This window comes from Hippopotamus amphibius, chromosome 6 (assembly GCF_030028045.1).
Source record: "Hippopotamus amphibius kiboko isolate mHipAmp2 chromosome 6, mHipAmp2.hap2, whole genome shotgun sequence".
NCBI classification, from domain to species: domain Eukaryota; kingdom Metazoa; phylum Chordata; class Mammalia; order Artiodactyla; family Hippopotamidae; genus Hippopotamus; species Hippopotamus amphibius.
In genome coordinates this window covers 2,895,065-2,914,605 of record NC_080191.1, presented here as the reverse complement: position 1 = coordinate 2,914,605, position 19,541 = coordinate 2,895,065, and the positions used below count along the sequence as shown (strand labels likewise).

The 19,541-nt window shown below is 52.0% G+C and overlaps 1 protein-coding gene and 1 pseudogene across 3 annotated transcripts; one reads left to right on the top strand and one right to left on the bottom strand.

Moving 5' to 3' along the window:
- The first annotated feature begins 368 nt into the window (after positions 1-368).
- LOC130856004 (40S ribosomal protein S19-like) lies at positions 369-810 on the top strand (annotated as a pseudogene).
- Positions 811-3,846: 3,036 nt separating this feature from the next.
- SFT2D1 (SFT2 domain containing 1) lies at positions 3,847-18,436 on the bottom strand. 3 transcript variants are annotated; one of them, XM_057739545.1, is made up of 8 exons: positions 18,263-18,436; positions 11,351-11,437; positions 10,729-10,811; positions 9,489-9,570; positions 8,501-8,536; positions 7,094-7,152; positions 5,753-5,782; positions 3,847-4,357 (listed from the first exon to the last, which is right to left on the bottom strand). In XM_057739545.1, the coding sequence occupies exons 1-8, from the start codon at positions 18,323-18,325 to the stop codon at positions 4,318-4,320; spliced, it is 480 nt and encodes a 159-aa protein (XP_057595528.1). In that variant the 5' UTR covers positions 18,326-18,436; the 3' UTR covers positions 3,847-4,317. The 3 variants fall into 3 exon arrangements, with proteins under 3 accessions (XP_057595528.1, XP_057595525.1, XP_057595526.1); XM_057739542.1 differs by lacking the exon at positions 18,263-18,436 and adding an exon at positions 17,956-18,201; XM_057739543.1 differs by lacking the exons at positions 3,847-4,357; positions 5,753-5,782; positions 7,094-7,152; positions 8,501-8,536; positions 18,263-18,436 and adding an exon at positions 17,956-18,252 and having other exon boundaries at positions 9,514-9,570; positions 11,242-11,437.
- Between the last annotated feature and the right edge of the window lie 1,105 nt (positions 18,437-19,541).

Sequence of the window (19,541 nt, the reverse complement as noted above, 5' to 3'; positions counted from 1 at the left end):
CCACAGCCTCGTGCCTCCGCCGTGCACTCACGGACAAGTCCACAGTGCAGCGTCTGGGGGATATTACCAAAGTGGACCCCAAAAGGGTCTCCGGGACCCCCGGGCATGTCCCTGGCCTGGGCCACACTTTGAGAACTGCGACACTGCCTGCCAGGTGGCACAAGGAACCCCCCTCCGATGTCACTAACCATCATCATGTCCTCTACTTTGAAAGCGAAACTTAACACTTGGTTCCTTCTTGTGAGAACCTTAAAAGAAAAAGGGGAAGCAAGTAAAAGCATGAAATCATGCGGGAAGAAAAGTCACAAGCTGTAGCATGAAAAGCGATACGCTGCCCTCTCCCTGGCTGGCTGCACGGGGGCCGCACGATGCCTGGCGTTACGGTGAAAGACGTGCACCGGCAGGCGCTCATTAGAGCGCGGGCAGCCTTCCTCAAAAACGTCCAGGGAGCGGAACGTCCCTGAATGGGTGGACGCTGTCAAGCTGGCCAGGCATAAAGAGTTCGCCCCTAAGATGAGAACAGGTCCTGCACGCGAGCTGCTTCCACAGCACGGCCCCTGTGCCTCCGTGGCCAAGATCCGTGGGGGGAGGGGGGCGTCAGAGAAGTGGTGTCCCGCCCAGACACTGCAGCAGAGGCTCCAAGAGCGCGGCCCGTCCGGTCCTCCAAGCCCTGGAGGGGCTGAAAATGGTGGAAAAGGACCGAGATGGGAGCCGCAAACGGACACCTCAGGGACAGAGAGATCTGGACAGAACCACTGGACAGGTGGCAGCTGCCAGCAAGAAGCTTTACAACAAATGATGCTGGGTTAATAAATTGCCTCATTCGTGAAAACAAAACAAAACAAAACAAAACAAAACAAAACTGATACACCATAAGTGTATATTACTCCTTTTTCTTGCAAAGCTCCGGTTTTTAGATACACGAGATGTACTGAGAGTCTTCCCACAGGGCAGGGAGAAGCAGCAGCTGTAAGTCTCACCCTATGCTCGGACGGGTGTGCTGATAAATGCTTACTCAGAAACCCCAGACCACAGGACGCTTCTGGGAAACTAACCTGGAGACACGGAGTCGGGCGTGTCCAGTCCTGGCGGGGGGGCGGGCAGGACAGAAGCCCAAGTGGTCCGAGCGGCCCTGTGGAGATGCCGCTGCGTTACCTGGGCAGGCGCGCACCGCTGGCGCCTCGCCGCCCACATCACCCTGCAGGTGAGGGTGCTTTCTCAGGGCGGAACCGTTCGGTATCGACTGCACCCCTGGCCACCTCCGCGCATCCCGTGACACATTAAACACAAGCACTAAGACAGTCTCCACGAGAGGCAGGTGGCACCCCCAGGAAAGCGTCTCCTTGTAAGTTGTTGCTTAACTAGTTCACTTGAAAGAAACATGCTTACAGTAAGGATGGTGAGAGTGGCACTGAGGAAGGCACTTTCACACGGACAGTCCCACGTGGGCAGCAACCCCTGCGCGTGCCCTGTACCCTCAGTCCAGCTCTGCAGATGCAACGACAGCCTTAAAGCGGCTTTGTAGCAGCAGACCGTGATTTTAAATGACCTCGCAAACGTTTTCTCGGCTAGTTTATACCTCAAGGGATGGCTTAACTAACACTGAAAGAGAACAGAGCGAAGTCCCCGTCTTCCTGGGTCACACGCGTCTGGGGTTAGAGAAGATGAAGGGTCTGCAGACAGGAGGAGCAACCGTTTCTTCGCCCTGCTACCCCACAGGTCCTGTGTGCACGCCGCCACGTAGAGGGCCCATCGCCTCCCAGCCCAGTTCCTGACGCCCCAGGACCTGAGAGCCCGCCCCAAAGCCTTGCCATCACTGCCGTCACCAGCAGGACACCCTCGGCACCGCTTCCTGCCGAAGCCCCTGCACCGCGATCCTGATGCGCTCGGGCCTGTGGGCCGCTCCGGGACCACTCGGGCACCCGGCAGCGTGTCCCAAAGCCTCACAGAGGTGAGCGCAGAGCAGCCTTTCCAGGGCATCCCCACGGCCTTTTTAACGGCCTGACTGCTGAGTGCCGCTGCCGGCACCACTCCTGCTTTCTCCTCCCCCTGCGCCACCCCCAGCAGGACCGCGTTCCTGCACGTCTTCTCGTGATGAGGAGATGGAAGCTGGCAGAGGTGAGCACCTCGCCCGAGCTCACACAGCCAGACGTGGGGAGCCACCCCGTGCCCGAGATACGCTGTCCTCCAACGGGTGGCCAAGCCGCGCGCAGTCTCAGTGGAGATCACTGAGCCCCACTCCCCCTCCCGGCCCCCCCACCGGACAGCTGCCACGGCCTCAACTGGAGAGGCCCTCAGGGTTTAAGCTAGAGTTTAACTTTTGGGGGGAATCCCTTTGAGGAGCTGGCAAAAGCAATGGGACGCAGATACACTCAGGTCTGTGTACGGTGGGGGGGGGCGGGAGGGAGGTGGCGAGCCTTCCCAGGGACGCGCCTGGGGACCTTGGCACGGCCTCCTCTCGGGGCCACTGTGCCCTCCGTGCGTGCTGCCGGCCAGTGGCAGGACCAGCGGGGACCCAGGAACAGCAGGGTGGGGACACATGGGGACGATCCTGCTGAGGATTTGGACCTCTGCCCATGACAGGCCACGTCCCCAAGGGGACCCCCACGCTGAGGAAGTGCAGGGAACAGCCCAACGAGGGATCCTCTCCGCGGTCAGCAAGAGACTGGCCTGTCACTTTTACACCCAGGGCAGCGGCCGGCGTGGGCAGACCTCGCAGGCCGCCCCTTCCTGCCGGGGACTCTCGCACGGGTCCCGCTCAGGCCGACAGGCTCTGAAGCCCACTGCGACGCCCCGCTCCCCCGCAGGGGTGGACACGGCGCAGCTACGGGACCAACTCTGGGAGCGTCTGCGCTGCCGCCGCCTGGCTGCACAGAGGGTCCCTGTGAAGCCAGAGGGCTCCGAGGGGCCGCAGCCCGGCTGCCTCAGGGGCCTGTCCCTGCCTCCCGCGCCATCTCAGTGGACCCAGTGACACGCCCACCCCGAGGCTGTGCCCCTCCCCGCTGCGCACCTCCGCCCCAAGCGGCTCTGTACCCTGTCCTGGGGTCGTCTGCACCAGCAGCCACGGGCTTCCGGTCGGTGCTGGGGACACGCGGCTCTAACGCGGGGCTCCAACCGCGGCCTCGACGGGAGACAAGGACCCCGTACAGGACCGGGTGCGCCGCTCTCTGCTCACCAGCCCAGCCTCATGCCGGCTCCCAGCAGACCCCCAGCAACTCAGGGAGTCCTTCGCCCGCACCCTCCGGGAGCCCGTTGCCAAGGCCGAGCAGGCCGCCCTCCCTCTGCCCAGCGAGGCGAGGTGCCGGCACCCGGGCCCTTTCCCTGCAGATATGCTGGGTCACGATGGGCCGGGGTGGGGGGGTGTCTGGGAGAGCTGAGGGGAGGAGGGGGCGCCCCAGCTTCTCCTCCAGGCTCCAGCCTCCCCCACCCCACACAGGCACTCCCTCCTCGGCGGGCCCGGCTCCACCCTCCAAGCCTGGCTGAGAGCTGCTTCCCCAGTGCTGGGGCAGGGCCGGGGGGCCTCCCCACCTGACCCCCAAGACCCCCAACCCCCGACCCCAGCTCTCCTGGCCCCTTTCCTCGGGCCCCCACCTGCCGCCTCCTCCTCGGGCGTCCCGGCCGGCTCTGTTTTCAGGCTCGCATCCGAACAGCACACGTGTAAACACACGCTTTCACGGTTACTCGGTCCTCTCACCTTTCCCAAACTTGTGCTCAGACCCATTACTAGGACAGAGATTGTATCTTACTCGTTCTTCTGCAGGAAGACTGCATAAGTGCCCACACTAAATTTTACTCAACTGAATCAACATACCACCACTTAAAACATAAATTTGATCAAAGAAAATGTTGTTTTTCCAAGTGTGGGTTTATTTCAAAATTATAAAGATTTATATATTATTTTTATTATATATAATAAGCAAGTTTTAGCTTAAAGTTTTTATCTTAAAAAGATATTTTAAAAATGCAGACATTTAAAAACCGCCAAAAAAGCTGAATATCTCTTGCAGCACAGGTTTATCTTTAAATATTCACATTTCAAATGCTATTTAGAAAAGATTAAAAAACTGGCTAAAAATCATTTACAACTGGCAATGATTAAAACCTCCTTATCTCTGGAAGAGCATATTAATGACACAATCAATTAACGTCACAAGCATGTAACAGTTTAATCAGCGTGTAGTTTTCATCAGTATACAAAACGGTCTTACATGGTCGGTGCAGTTGTTTTTTGGAGTGATTACTATATCAGGAAAAGCATACTTCACCAAAAACAGAACATCCCACTTTCAAACGGTCTTTTCAAAGAGTTTCTGATTTTTAACTCAGGAGAGAAGAACAGCACTTAATTACTGCATCCCTGGTGGGAAAAACAAAAGGAAAAACAATGTAATCACCTGCCTCCAGAGTGAAGCTGCGAAAAGATTCCTCCTGAGAGGCAAATGCACAGGCACCTTCCTCCATCAGAGCTCAGAGGAACCCCCAGTACAGTTCCTGGTTAACTAAAACTCTGGAATACCACTTGATATCAAGAACTAAGACATGGAAATAGTTTATTAGTTGTTAAAATGGTATTTATTTAGAAATCTTAAACAGCACATATGCTAATCTTATTATGAAGAAACAAATTTAAATACCAACAACAAAAGAACTACTTCTTAAAAAGAAATAATGAACTGGATTTTAAAAAGCAGAATGCTTGTAACTGTGCCCCTAAGAATTCCAAAAACAATTCATGTGATAAACCTCATTCGCCTTTCACACTGCTCTTCACAACAGTTAGTCTGAACTGTTATTATATCTACACGACTGCTAAAGGCGAGCCCCGAGCACCGACAGAGAAGACGCAGGGACAGATCCTGTACGCTGCTCCGGGGAGGGCGACCCCTGCCCGGATGCCCGGCCCTGGCTGCAAGCTCCAGCTGCACAGGAGGGGATGTCGTTTCTGGGGCGCTTTCTCCCCTTGCTGAGAAACAGGAGGCGCCCACCCAGCTAAAGTCCTGAGGATGGCACGTCACCTCCGTGCTCCTGTTCTCAGCCTGCTCACCTCCAGTGGACCCTGGTTTGCTTTTTCTCCTTTTAAGTGTTCGTCAAAAAGAATCACCCATTTGAAACGGAACAAAAACAGAATTTCTATCTATTTCCTTCACTAGTCATATTAGGCATACAATTTTGCTGTTCTTCATATACAATCTATGTTCCCAAATTTCACAAAAAAGCTGTGCCTCAACAGAATATTCTTCTCAATCTGTCACATTTAAGACTGCAATTAGTTTTGTTTTTCCTTCCACAATTAAATTCGTACATTTCTCCAACAAAAATACAAGAAAACGGCAGTTAGCTCTTGACACATACGATATGTTTCTACTGGCTTAAAACAAACATTTCTGTATCAGAGGCATTTTTCACTAACTTCCTTTTTTTTAAAGGTAGAATTTGTTTCTGCTGAAGTCTCCACATCCTATTTACTGAATATTTGCAGTCATGGAAGGATCTAGAATCTCTTGTTGAAATTCCAACTGCAAATGTTCAGGGGAGAATCAGAAGTAAGTTTCCAGCCTCCCCGTCATATGTTCAACATGTGTTTACTTTATATGGCAAGCTTGTATTCCACTCACTTGAAAATAAAACTTCAAAGTCAATAAAAAACAGCCTTTTAAATCACATTTTAATATGAAAATTACTAAAATTCATGTATCTGTGTAAAGAGAATTAGAGGAGCAGAAATAACAAGATGGAATTCAAACAAGCTCACCTTGCATACGGGATATACGACAGACTATACCTGCAAGAAAAATCCAAGAATGTTGAAACAATCTAAATGACATTTTTCTTTATGCCAAATGGCCATATTCTAACAGCATAAAAAATGAAGCAGTAGAATACTGCATAGTGATTCTCAAAGTATGACCCCTGGCAGCATACAGCTTCACCTGGGAACCTGTTAAAAATGCAAATTAGTGGGGCCCACCCCACACCTCTGGAATGAGAAACTGCGTTTCAATAAGTAATCTGTGTTTTAACAAACTCTAAGTGATTCTGATGCCTGCTAAAGTTTGAGCTTGTTATAATACAGTTACCCCTTTTGAGTTATTTTTTAAAAATAAAAGCTATGAAATAACTGAAAATAAACTGCACTCTTCTTTATGGATAAAACTGGATTTTATTAGCAATAAAAAGCAACATATTAATAGAAAATAACAAAGATTTCAATTTTTCCACATTTCACTGACAAAAACAGCATCATAAGTTTCTTTTGTAACACGTGGAGAACCACATTTAACATCTGTGGATACTCTATCCGTGAAAAGGTAGAAACAGCACCAAAACAAAGACTGATCTCAGATTGGGTAACATCAAAAAGGAGAGATTTAAACAACAAAGTCAGGAAGGGGTTTACTGACTAGTGCAAGGAAACAAACAAGACTGAGCTCTAAAGAAAAAGGAAACACACTCTTAAAAATATTTTGTAACGTGAAAAACACCTTTCTGGTCTAACACAGAAGCGTGCAAGGAGGGCACATGTGATTCACTCACATACTCACTGGGCCCTCAACGCCACGGGCTGGAGGCAGCCCAAGACCTACACGAACACAGCTTCATGACCGGGGAGCCCACCGGGAAGGACGGGCACGACTGAAGCGAGGAGGCGAGCACAGGGAGAGGGAAAGGCAGAGCAGCAGCGTCTATTCACTGAGGGCTCAGCAGGGCCGAGTCAGCACCAGAACCGGCTCCCTCTGCAGGAGCTCAGAAACGGGCAAAGGGAGCGGCTCCCCGCCAGGCTCCCCACCAGCCTTGGGCCCAGCCTGGGACTCGGCCTGCACATCTCACCGTTTCTCCTTCACGTTAGAAAAGACGTGAACGCAGCACTGTGTGCCTGTGTAGGCACAGCCCCCACCTTGCCTCTACTGCCCCCACCCCCACGTTCAGGGCCCCCCCTCGCCACCTCAGGCACCTGACCTCTCAGGAGGCCACTCCCCCCCAGGCACAGGCCGACCTCACCAGGTAAGATGCCAGTGACGGCCTAGGCTTACGTGCTCAGAACAAAACGCTCGGCACTGTTTAGGAAATCTGGAGTAATGAGTCTAAGGCTTACCAGGTCATTGACAAGAACTGCAATATGCAGAATAGCACGGCCAGCGCCTTCTTATGCCACTGACAACAGCAAAGACAAAGAAGTAACCAGTTAAAGTTTGTTTTAAAATATTTTTCACAAGCAAGTTCAGTTCCTTTCCTTCAAAAATATAAACGAGAGCTCCACTTACTTCATTAAATCTCAGTATAACAAATTTAAGATTCAGTAGACCCAAAAATTAAATAACCATAAATTGTATTTTCTTTCTAGATCCTGATTCCATTTATTCAAATGCTGCCAAATATATGGCATTAAATGTTAATGAAATAACTGTGCATAGGCCAAAAATATTAAATCTCTTTAATGTTGGGTCTTTTAAGTCAAGGTTAACCTTTCTAAGATTGACGCTGAAACCCCACTTGGTGATGAGATCTGTGTCCTTTGTGGAATTTACGTTTATCTTATTCATGCGCACTGTTCCTTTCCTTGAGTTATTTTTTGAAGTCGAACTGTATTTTATTGTGGTTTTCTGGAATAATGGAAAGTAAACAGTTTCCATGGTTGTTTTAAAATGATCTATTTTTAGAATTTCTTGTCCATCTTTGTTTTTAATTTTTATATATTTACTTTTTCACTCTTTTTTTAATCTACTGCTTATAAACAGATTGCTGGACCATTCCAAACCAGAAATCAATTTTCCATAGGGATATGCAAAAACTGTTACGAAAATCCTTTTAAGTGACCACTGGGAAATGAGGTATAAGCGCATTCTTGCATAACTTAATCCTTCAATCATCAAATCTGAAACCGGAACATTTTTTAAGGGACGTTTCCAAGTGTGCAACACGCCGCCCTGTCGTCTGCGGCCTCTGTGGTGTTCCTGGAGCTCCAGAGCCACGCGGGCCCTCTGGAGGCAGGTGAGGGACCCCCAGTACCTCTGCGGTGAAGAATCAGGAGCATCAACAAGTGAACTGCACGGCAGTAAAGAAGCGCCCCTGGAGGCTGGCGGGGAGCCGCGGGCTGCAGCCGTGAGAGGGCAAGAGTACGGACGCCCTCTGTCCCCCTGTGGTAAGTGGTTTTGGTTTGTTTTCTGGCCCTTTGTCCTCACTGTCTGGACACCCTGATGCTCAGGAAGCAGCCCTGCCCCAGAGCCACAGCACAGCAGAGCTCAGACCCTCAGCCAGGGCCTCTTGTGGCCCCGGGCCCGACAGAGGGGCCAGACTGCCCTGGGAGCAAGCAAGGCCTCCCCTCTGCCTGTTTAGGGGCAGGACCCACGGCAAGTCCAGCCACTAACTGGACTTCAGGGACACGCAGTCTTTGGCTTAAAGAAACCAGACTTGAGCTCCCTGAAGATGATGGCGTGATGACATGTTACCTGGTGAGGGGTCACACAGCTAGTAGAAAACAGATATGGCTGAGATAACTTACCCAAAGAGCAGCGCACAGGGTAAGGACGAAACACAGCTACAGGAAAGAAATTTAAAAGAAATCGTCACTTTAAGTCTCTTCAACAGCTTAACAAAAATGCACACACTATTTTGCATTCATCTGCATGATAGCATACTACAGAACAAAAGTAATGAGACAGTCTATCCTCTAGCTGTACTTACATGTTCCCTGAGTATTATTTTAAAGTCTATGACTGCAATATTCCTTGGCAAACTGAAAGCACCTAGGAAACCATTGCTGACTAAGCCAACAGAGAGACGCTTTAAAGAAAGCAAGAGACAGCAGCCGTTCTTAGGGATTTATGAATGTTTATGTTAATGTTTAGTAACTCAAACTGCCAACACAGCACAACTGTTAACGTACAGTGAGTCCTATCTTACTCAGCTTTATGTAAGGAGCCTATTATAACGATTCCGTGCAGAAAGACCGCGCTGTCATTCCAACCCCTGTCCCCCAAAGGAGGCAGGGAAGTGAAAAGGAGAGGCAGGTGAAAGCAGTGGTGACAGGTGTGGAGACAGAGACCTAGGTACTTGTGCAACAGTCAAACAGGGAAGCGACAAAAGCCAGGTGGCAGGATACTTAAATTAAACCAACTCTCCCTGAGAAGACTCATATGGACCCAGGAGTGACCTGTCCTCCAGCCCCACCCTCCAAAAGGTGCATAAAGGGGTCCGTTAAGAAATGCTCTACGGGGCTTAAAAATGAAACACGCAGCTCTAATTTTCACTTGAAATACACAGAGCCACACTGTTAGAAGATGAAACAGAAACCAGGATTCGCCCAGCCAATCATTTTAGCCAATACGACACGATCCACACTCTTTAAGTACACAGGCTGAAGAATGTGAGTTACATTCAACCGGAGAAACATACCGTGAGCAGCTCCGTACACAGAGTGGGGAATAATTCACAAAGTGGCGCAAACAAAAGCTCCAAGAAAAGGTTTTAAATTGTCGCCGTTTACTTACAAGCATAACGACTGTTGCCAGCAATCTCGTTGTTTCAAACATTTTCTTCAGCTGTTTCACGGGTCCCATTAAAAAGCACGTACTATTTAAAACAAGAGAAATGAGAGGTGGATCTATCAAGTTGTCCGGCTACATAAAAATAAGTGCTTTTCAGAAAAGAAATCCTGTCTTAGTTTAATTAAAAAATCTCACTATATCTTTTTTATTTTTCCTTAATATGAGAAGGAAATGTTCATCCTTTTGTTTTCTAGGACCAGGGAGGGCCTCTCACACAGCACCCACAGCATCCTTTCCCAGCTCCAGGTGCGCGTGGCGGCTGCGGCCAGCCTGGGCCCTCAGGGCAGTCTCGGCCCTCAGGGCAGTCTCGGCCCATTCGGTCCCGACTTTCCGGTCTCTCTGCCACGACCCGTCAGAACAGTGAAAACAAGCTCCACGAGCACTGTCCGTATAAAGCTTCTAACAGCAAAACAGCGTGAAACTGCTGCCCCAGGCCTCTCCAGACCGTGATCTGAGGGCAGGCAGCACGGGGCCAAGGCCAGAAGAGCTGACCGCGCGTGGCTATGGCTCACGCCCGTCCACTGGACCACACTCCACCCCAGAACATCCCTGAGGAGGCAGGAGCTCGCCTCTGAAAGCTGAGAGCTCAGGAATGTGACAACGACTCCAACGGACATCGACACCCCCAGAGACGCACCCAAGGCCCCGAGAGAGGACTCCCCGGACGCCCGGTGCGCAGCCCTGGGAGCCGCTGCCACTGCGTGGCCCTGCCCGACTCCTGGGCACTGCACCGCCACCCCCACTGCGTCCCCTGGTCGGCGGGCCATGTGACAGCCCCCTCGCTGAGGCAGCTACAAGCCGGGACTCCGGAGGACTGCTGGGCGAGAACCGACCCCACCTCGCCAGGCACCCCCCGGCCCCCGGGGGAGGGACCCCCCTCTCTGCGCTATCACCCCGCTGCAGGACGGGTGATCACAGTGCCCACCTCACAAATGGGGTGACAGATACACACAGCCAGGGCAGTGCCCCGCACGCGGAAGCACCTCCAAATGCTGGCTCTCCCCACGTGCACACTGTCTGTGACGGCAGCGGGCACGGAGCAGGGGTCTAAGTGCAGGCTAAACGAATGTGAATTCCTGATTCACGGTGTGTACAGGCCTACAGAAACATATCCTGCTAGAAAAGAAAATGCTGATGCTGACAGTAAATGAAATACTTTGAGGAGCCAAACTTCTGTACTTACCTGGCCAAGGCAGCAATGTTTCCAAGGGTGTAAAACACTGCGAAAAGCTTTATGCCACCAGGGAGCCACAGCAATCCAGTTCCCTGAGTCAGGATATCACAGTCATTTACAAATAACCTTAGCACTGTAACAGACGACAATGTAAATGTGCTACTGTAACAGTAACAGAATATACAGAACAATAGAAAGCTTAAATGTGTTCCTATATAGTCTCTAATTATAGTTTTTTAAAAAGTAATTTTCGATCTTATTTGCTAATTTGACTCTTCTGCCTATTTGCATATATGAGCCACTACATAACCTTCTTTATATATCTGAGTAAAGCTCGCTCTACTTAAGTATTCTTCTCATAAAAAGTTTAAAAAGGTAATAAACACATCTAAATCACTGACTGCAACTCTCCTGACACACACTGGTTTTTCTTAAATAAAATTAACAACCCATAAGCTCCGCCCCCCCCCCCCCCCCCCAAACATTCATCTCTGCATCTCTGTATTGATCTCTACCCCCTACTTCGGGTCGCGTCCAAACAGCCCAGGTAAAGTGGACTGCCTGCTGGTCCTGACGGAAGGCCCGGCCCCAGCGACGCGGCAGCTGTGAGGCGACCGAAGCCCCCACTCACAAGGATGGAGAAGAAGATGCCGCAGACGAAGCAGAGGGCGAACCACTTCAGCCGGGTGTTGAAGCTGAGGGAGGTGGCGTCCAGGACCTTGGGGGACAGGGCAGGAGAGCGCATCTTCAGACCACCACCCGCCAACGGGACGCCTCACACGACACCAATGCAAAGCTTCATCTGAACACGGACCGTTTGCCGTTGCACACTGTAGTGTTGTTTAAGAACGTTACGATTCCACGGCTGGGAAGGGGAATATAAACAGGTCTGGGACCCAGACGGGCTCGAGGAGTCTCTGTAACTTTGCCAGGTGGGAGGACAGCACTGTGTTACACATTTTAGGAAGCTCTTACCTGACAGGGATGCAATGACATCAGCTATGAGATACGTTATAAAATACGCCATGATTAAACGACAGGAAAGATGAAACAAGATGGGCGAGTGGTGACAGGTGTTGACGTGGAGTCACACAACCATCTCCCCACGTCTCTGTGTCTGAGGGCGTCTGGACAAAGTCCCGACCCGCAGAGCCTGACATGGGACTGTCCTGCAGCAACCGCTCCCAGAGGAAACCCTGAGGGAAGGCAGGGAGGCTGGACAGAGAAGGGGAGGGGCTGGGCCAGGCCGAGGGTGAGCTGGAGCTCAGGGAAAACCGTGCCTTGCTGTCCGTCCTGCCCTGAGGCGGGGCCCACTTCTGGAACCCACCTCCCACCCGCTGGTCACTGGCTGCAGCTGGGGGTGCTGCAGGACCTCCAGGTGAGCACAAGGGAGCTCTGGGAGCGGCAGGGCGGGGGTGCCTCCGCCTCGTGACCGGGACCCGGGGAGCCCCCAGCAGTATCTACCAGGGGGTGCATGTGACAATTTCTGTTACAAAAAGCTCATTTAAAACCAACTCAGGGAAGCCCTGGCATCTCCTCAACCATTATTAAAAACCACTCTGAAATGACCACTAACTCTAGAGCCACAACATGCCTGTATGTCAAGTAAATTCTAACCAAATTATACAGGAAAAATGTGCTCCACGTGTATTACACGATAATCCAGCATACAGTCACGGTTAAATGCACACGTTCTTCCACTGAAGTACAGTTGACTTATAATATTATATTAGTTTCAGGTGTATAGCAAAGTGATTCAACATTTTTATAAACTATATTCCCTTTAAAGTTATTACAAAACAACAGGTATACCTCCCTGTGCTGTGCACTATGTCTCAGCTGCTTATTTATTTCACAGGCAGTAGTCTGTCTCTCACTCCCCCACCCCTGTCTTGCCCGCCCCGCCTCCCTCCCCACTGGCAACCACTAGTCTGTTCTCTATACCTGTGAGTCTGTTTCTGTTCTGTTATATACATTTGTTTTATTTTTCAGATTCCACATACAAGTAATAACATATAGTATTTGTCTTTCTCTTCATTAAGCTTAATACTCTCTAGGTCCATCTACATGGTTGCAAATGGTTACATACACATTTACATTACTAAGTACACTATTAAAAACTTATTTTCCCAATAAGGCTGAAACAGTATCAACAACAGATGTTTCAAGAAACTAAAAATATACAATAAGGATTTATATTCCAAAATTTAAATTTCTAACTTGTATTAACATATACTTACAAGACCACATGCTTATAATGTATTTTCAAGAATGAAGCAAAAAGTTTTAAATGCAAAAGCTCAAAAGACCTTTGTTTACATGCCTTACCTCAACAGATTAATGTGTGAATCCTTATGTAGCATGAAAAGTAGATAAAAACAACTGAATAAAGATGCAGCCAATGTAACACCCACCCCTCTTTAAACACATTTTAAATGTTTTTTTAAAATTTGCTTTAATCCACAGACATTCTTGTTTCCAGCAATATCATCTCTTTATACTAAAACTGATCACTACATTTTAAACAAAGAATGAACTTGCCTAAATTTCATTCTTTTCTGATCAGGAAGAATACACAGGAAATGATCTCCTGGTCTGCAAGAAGTGGGGACTCCTAAGTAAGCAGGATTTCTAAGTGGTCAGTGTGAACACACAATGATGTGAGGACTCAGCGAGAGCCGAGGGAGCGTCCAATTTTACTTTCTTTTACAAGTTTCAATCACCCCATTGTTCTTAAGCTCCACCTGGTTTTCAGCACAGTCATCTGTATAACAGTAGGTATTTCTCCTCTTGTTACCACCCGTGCCAGGTGGTGATCTTTAAAATGAAACATACTACAGACTCTTGCCATGTGTAAACCTGGAGTATCAATCCACAAGCAAGTGGCTGGTCGCAAGCCCTGCAGACTGTCCAGGATACAGAAACAAATCACAGATTCCCAAACTCCCAACGGGGAAATGACATAGTACCCAGTGTGCAGGAAAACCAGGCACTGCCGTCCGCGCCGGACGCGGAGGGGGCCCTGACCCTGCACGCGGCGTTAGCGTGGCCTTTTAGGTGCCACGTGCTTGTCCAACCAGGGTCAGGAAGGAGTCCACCAAAACCAACAACTGCTCTCATCTCGTAAATTCAGTCTTAGCAAAGAAATGCACACTGAAATTGCCACCAGTTATTTCACTTAGTTGTTATCAAAGGAAGAGGAGGCAAGAATAAACCTCTTGAGACCAGGAGCGACTTTCCCATTTTCCGGTGCCCTCTTCCTGCTGCAATAAATCGACCTCGCCTGGAACTAGAACTTAATTGAAAAAAAAAGGGAGGGGGTGAAACAATGGAGGAAATGTCTACACCCAGCAACATTACAGATGCGTGAACGCACCCCCAGGCACAGACAGGAGCTGCTGCCCTAGGGGACGGAGAAGCCGGGAGGGGAAGGACACCACCACAAAGGGGACAGTGTGGGGGCCTGAGGCTGGCTCCCGCGCCACCGCCACCTGAATAAAGGGAACCAGCGCGTACAATGAATTCCTAGAGCTGGTCCTCCAAAGACAGTGGTGGTCAGTCAGACAGAGACGAGCAGACAACGAGCACTTAAGCAGGAGAACCCAGCCCTCCCCAGTGGGGTCAGGACCCCACCTCCGCAGGGGTCCCGCTCCTCGCGTGGTCCCCTCCCCTTACCCAGAGGCCCCTCATCGCTCTCCCCCTCTGCTCTCCCTGTCACCCTCTCTCATTCAGGACCCCTGACCACAGGCCCTGCCCCGGATCCTAGCAGGGTCCTAGGCGACTTCTACATCCACGGGGACAGCCCAGGCTTTCCGGCCCTCACTCTCTCATCTCCAATGGCATCTGCTCTCCCTCCACTCAGAGACCCAGGGACTTCGACTCCCTGAAATCACTGCATCTCCAAGTCCGGCCACTGCTCTCCAGCTGCGACACCCTCCCTGCAGCACTGATTCAAGGGCTCCTGCCTCACTCTTCACAGCCTCTTGGGACACCCTGTCCCCTCCCTTCTCAGGGAAATGGCAGATACCGCACTTCAATATGACAGCGAAAGTTCCCTTTCTGCTCCATCTACCTGGTAAAACTCCCGCAGGACTCAAGCCCTCCTTCCTCTTCCTCTGGGCGGAGTCACGCAGCAGGACAAGGCATCCTAACCAGGTCCTCACCAACTTCAAAGGGCCCTGGGTACTGCCTGACTGGCATCCCAAGTGCACTGCTGTTTAAGTCAACCTGCCTTCTCTACCACCCACTGACCATTCCACCACCCACTGACCATTCCAATCCACCTCCATTTCAACCGTCCAGTTTCTGCCCTGGCACCTCCCAGGTCAGCAGACATGCTTCCTCCATTTCCCACAGAAAACAGAAGCCCAGTGAGGACGCCTCGCACCGCCTGCTTCTGCCAAGCACCCAGCTCCCCCCGGGAACATCACCCTCTTTTCCTGGCCCCGGACCACCGCAAGGGGCAAAGGCCAGCCTGTGCCCCCTGCTTTAGAGGCCGAGCCCTCTGACCTCCCAGGGAACGGACACGGCCAGCTTCCCCCCCCCCCACACACACACACAGCTGTGTCCAACAGTGAGCCATGTTCTTGCGGAGACCCCTTCCATCAACCTTTGAGCATGCATCTTAAACAGACAAAAGCCTGACTTCACCCTCTGCTCAGTCATTCACTGATTCCCTCAATAAAAACCTACTGGGTGCTCCTGGCTGCCTGTGCTAAGTGCCAGGTGAGAGGCCTGGCTCCAGGTTAAAAGGTGCTGGGGAAGCTGCCAGCCACAGCAGGCCCCGGGCGGAGCTGCAGTCAGGGATGAGTGGCGGTCCTGTTCTTTCACCCACCTGTACCCCCAGCCCCGAGGCTCTTCAACTGAGGCCCCCGGAGAGCCCCCTGTCCACAGGGGACACTCTCCTCCTGACTCATTCTCCTCAACCCGTGCACTTGCCCTCCTCCCCCAACCTCAGACTCCATAAAACTGCCTGACTCCAGGCCTTTGCAGCCCCATCAGACCCCAGAGCAACGCCCATTCCTCGGGGAAAATGGATCCCAAGGGAGCCCTGCGGCCTTGGTTTTAGCCTCGGGCAGTAATCATCGCAGGAAGTGACGTGGGGCTGAATCCGCCCCTTCCGCTCGTTGCTTGAATTGATGAGCTAGTCTCCGCCAGGACCCTGCCCTCTCCAGGTTCCCTCCTTCCTCACTGGCTGTCCTCTGTCTCCTGAGCTCCTCACACTGGAAAGGTCCAAAGGTCAAACCCTGGGCCTTATCTCTTCTCTGCTTACCCACAATCCCTTGGTTATCTCAAACACTTCCTCCCAGGAACTCTAGACTCTCCGCTCAGATGCCAGCTGGCATCTCAGACTCAACATCCAGATGATTCCCGCCCTCTCCGCCCCCCAACCTGCGCCTTCCACGTCCCAGGTAAGGGCAACTCCATCTCTCCAGCTGCTCTAGTCGACACCAGAGGCATCCCTGGCTCCTCCAGCACTCCCACAATCCAACCTGCCAATGACTAATCCCGACAGCGCTATACTCAAACCATTTTCAGAACCTGGCCGCTCTCACTTTACACCATCACTCCCACCTCCCTGACCCAGGCCAGTCATCTCGTCCCAGGACCGCGCCCCAAGTCCTCTGCCCAGTCTCTGGCTCCCAGTCTTGCCCCCCCGTCTGTGCTCCAAAGACCAGCCAGGGTGATCCTTTAAAATCCAAGTCAGCCGCATCCCTGCTCTGCTCCAAGCCCAATGGCTCCTCAGCACACTCAAGAGTAAAAGCTGAAGCCCTTACCGTGTCCTGCAAGACCCCACATGATCTGGGGCCCCGCCTCCTACCTTCCTGCTTCTCTCTCCCTTTGCTGCAGACATCCTGGCCTCCCCACTGGCCTTGAACATGCTAAGCACTGTTCTCAGGATCTGTATCTGCAGAAGTTGCCCAGATATCCCAGTGACTCTTCAGATCGGTGCTGTAACGTCACCCTAACAGACACGCCTTCTCTGACCATCCAACACAGCAAGGCGATCCCAGCCTCCTCCACCTGCTTTACCTTCTTCCATGGCACTTATCACTGGCTGACACACTTTTATATTTACTCGTTTATTGACTGTTTTCCCCAATTAAAATATAAGCCCCATGTGGGGGAGGCCTTTGTTTTGGTCACTGTTATAACACCAGCATCTTGAACACAGCCAAACACAAGTAGGTACCTAAATATCTGTTGAATGAATAAATGATCACCTCCTCTGAACTCACAGCGCTTGTCCATTCCAGTCAATCACTCCCATCTTTGGTCAGTGACTCCTCTACATTATTGTTCTCCCCTCTAGAGAGTGGGCTCCAGTGAAGTGGCCCCATCACTTTCATGTCCCCAAGGTTTAGAGCAGCTCAGTCTAACGGGACTTTCCGTAATGGAATGCCCCAAGCCTCCCGGCCTGTGCAGCAGCCACTAACTTACGTGACCACCCAGCACCTGAAACATGCCGTGTGGCTGAGAAAAGAATTTCAAATTTTATGTAATTCTAATTAATTTAAACGTAAATAGCCACATGTCGCTAGGGCTACTGTTTGTACAACACAGATTTAGAGCATAAGGGAAGCATGAAACAGTGGTTCAATAAAGGAGCTGGGAAAGCTACTGCTGCCCAACGCACACGTCTTATACGACTGTCTATGGGTTCCTGTACCACCATTAAGACTTGCCAAACTGGTTAGAGTTCAGTTAGAGCAGATGCCTGGCTTTCAGGCTCTGAACCCTCACAGACTAGTCCAGAATCCTGTTCACAAGTGGTGCTGATCAATTACGACCACTTGGAAGGAAGGAAGGACAGGAAAAGGGACAAATGAAAGGTCCTTATGTAACACCGTTTCACTCTAAATGTTCCACTTCTGTGACAGGCAGGCAAGAATCTGTCTGTAGGCATGTAACAAAGATACTTGCAAAGCAGTTCCTGCTGCACTATTTTTAACCCTCTTACTAGAGGAAGTAACCCTTATCAAGTCTCGTGGGTAAAGCAGAGACGAGGGTTGTTTTTTGAAAAATCTCTCAAAGAGGCCCAACAGGCAACTTTTAATTCAGTACTGTTTCACGTCTCAAGGACCTGTGGTTTTTCCTTTCTCCCTTCAGTCTCCTTCCCTCCACAAGACACACACGCGCTCACGACACCTCACTTAATTCCAGGGACTAACGGAGGCAACGAAGCCTTCAGATTTCGGCTTCTGCAGCTGGCGGGGCAAGCACCCACACACCCACCGCGCTGCCAGCGCCAGCGCAGCGTCCGCACCAGGCGCGCACAGCCCCGCAGAGGCCGGGCAGAGCAGCGCGGGGGCAGGCGGGCTCTCTGGGAAAGGCAGCTACGTAGGTTCCTGCGAGTCGAAGGCCGAATGGGGGGGGGGGGGTCTCCAAATGAGTTTCTGCGGACTCCGTGGAAACCTGGAAAGCGCCCCACATTCTTCCCGGGAGGCCGGTGGCGCCCTTCCGCATCACCTGGGCAGGTAGAGGCGGCCCGCGCCCCGCCCCAGCACACGTCCGCCCCGGGGGCCCGGCGCAGGCTCGGTACCTGCGCGGTCAGGCCCTGCTCCTCGTCGTCCTGGCCGCTCAGGACCCGCCGCAGCTTCTCCATGGCCCTCCTCCTGGGCCGCAGCGGCGGCGACTCCCCCCACCGCCCCGCTCGCCCACCGAGAAACCCGAAACCCGGAACCCTTCGGGCCGACCGGAAGTCCGGGTCTCCCGCTTCCGGCGCGTCGGCGCGCCCCTTGCGGCTGCCGTAGCAACGCGCGCATGCGCGCCGGGGTCCGCCCCCCCGGCAGGGCTGGCCCTGCGGCCGCGGGGGGCGGAGCGTGGGGTGGGGCGTCCGCGGTGCGCTCGCTGCCCGCCGGCCCGCGGGGCGGCAGCGTACAGGGAGGGGCGCGGAGAGCCGCGGGTCGCCGCCTCCCACCGCCACGAGTCGGGACCCGGCGGGCGCACAGCTTGCTTGTTGGATGAGAAGACTCACGAAGGCAGACACTCACGAGTGTCCTCGAAGCCGGGTGCCTCGGGGTCCAGGGCTCGGACCAGAAGTCTGGCTCCGCAGACCCGACGTGCAGTAACGGCAGACGCGAGGCCCAGTGCCCAGACGCACGTCCACGTGGGCACCGGAGGTCTAATTCTGCAGACCCGTGGCCAGTACTGCAGACCCGAGGCCCCGTGCCCGGACGCACGTCCACGTGTGCACCGGAGGTCTAATTCTGCAGACCCGTGGCCAGACCCACGTTGAGGCCTGACAGGAGAATGCTGACAGGGGTGCAGTTCTAAACCGCAGTTCTCACAACACCTCTGGTTGGACGGAGTCAGGGAGCAAAGGACAGGCTTTGGAGCTGGTGGTCCTGTGCTCTGATTTCAGCCCTGTCGCTGTGGTGTGGCCGGGAACCAACCCTCTCCCAGCCTGGTATCCTCATTGACTTTTCAGGGTTAAATGAGAATAGCTTTAACAGTTGACCCTTAAACAACATAGGGGTCAGGGGGCAGGCCCTCCCTGTGGTCTAAAATCGGTGTCTAGCTTACAGCCGGGCCTCCGTGTGTGTGCACTTAGTTCACATCCTCGGTTCCTCTGTGTGCGTGGTTCTACACGGCGGGATTCAGCCAACAGAGGACCCGGTAGTATTGTAGTGTTTGCTTTTGAAAAAAGTCCATGTATAAGTGGATCTGTGCAGTTCAAACCTGTGTCGTTCAGGTCAGCTCTGCTTCAAACTGTCTCAGAAGAAAAAGCAGGAGGCTGCCTTATTCCTTTTTCCTTATGAGAGGTGTTTTACTCAGCCATTTTCCAACTAGGAGTTTGAAAGAGCGAAACCCTACCTGTG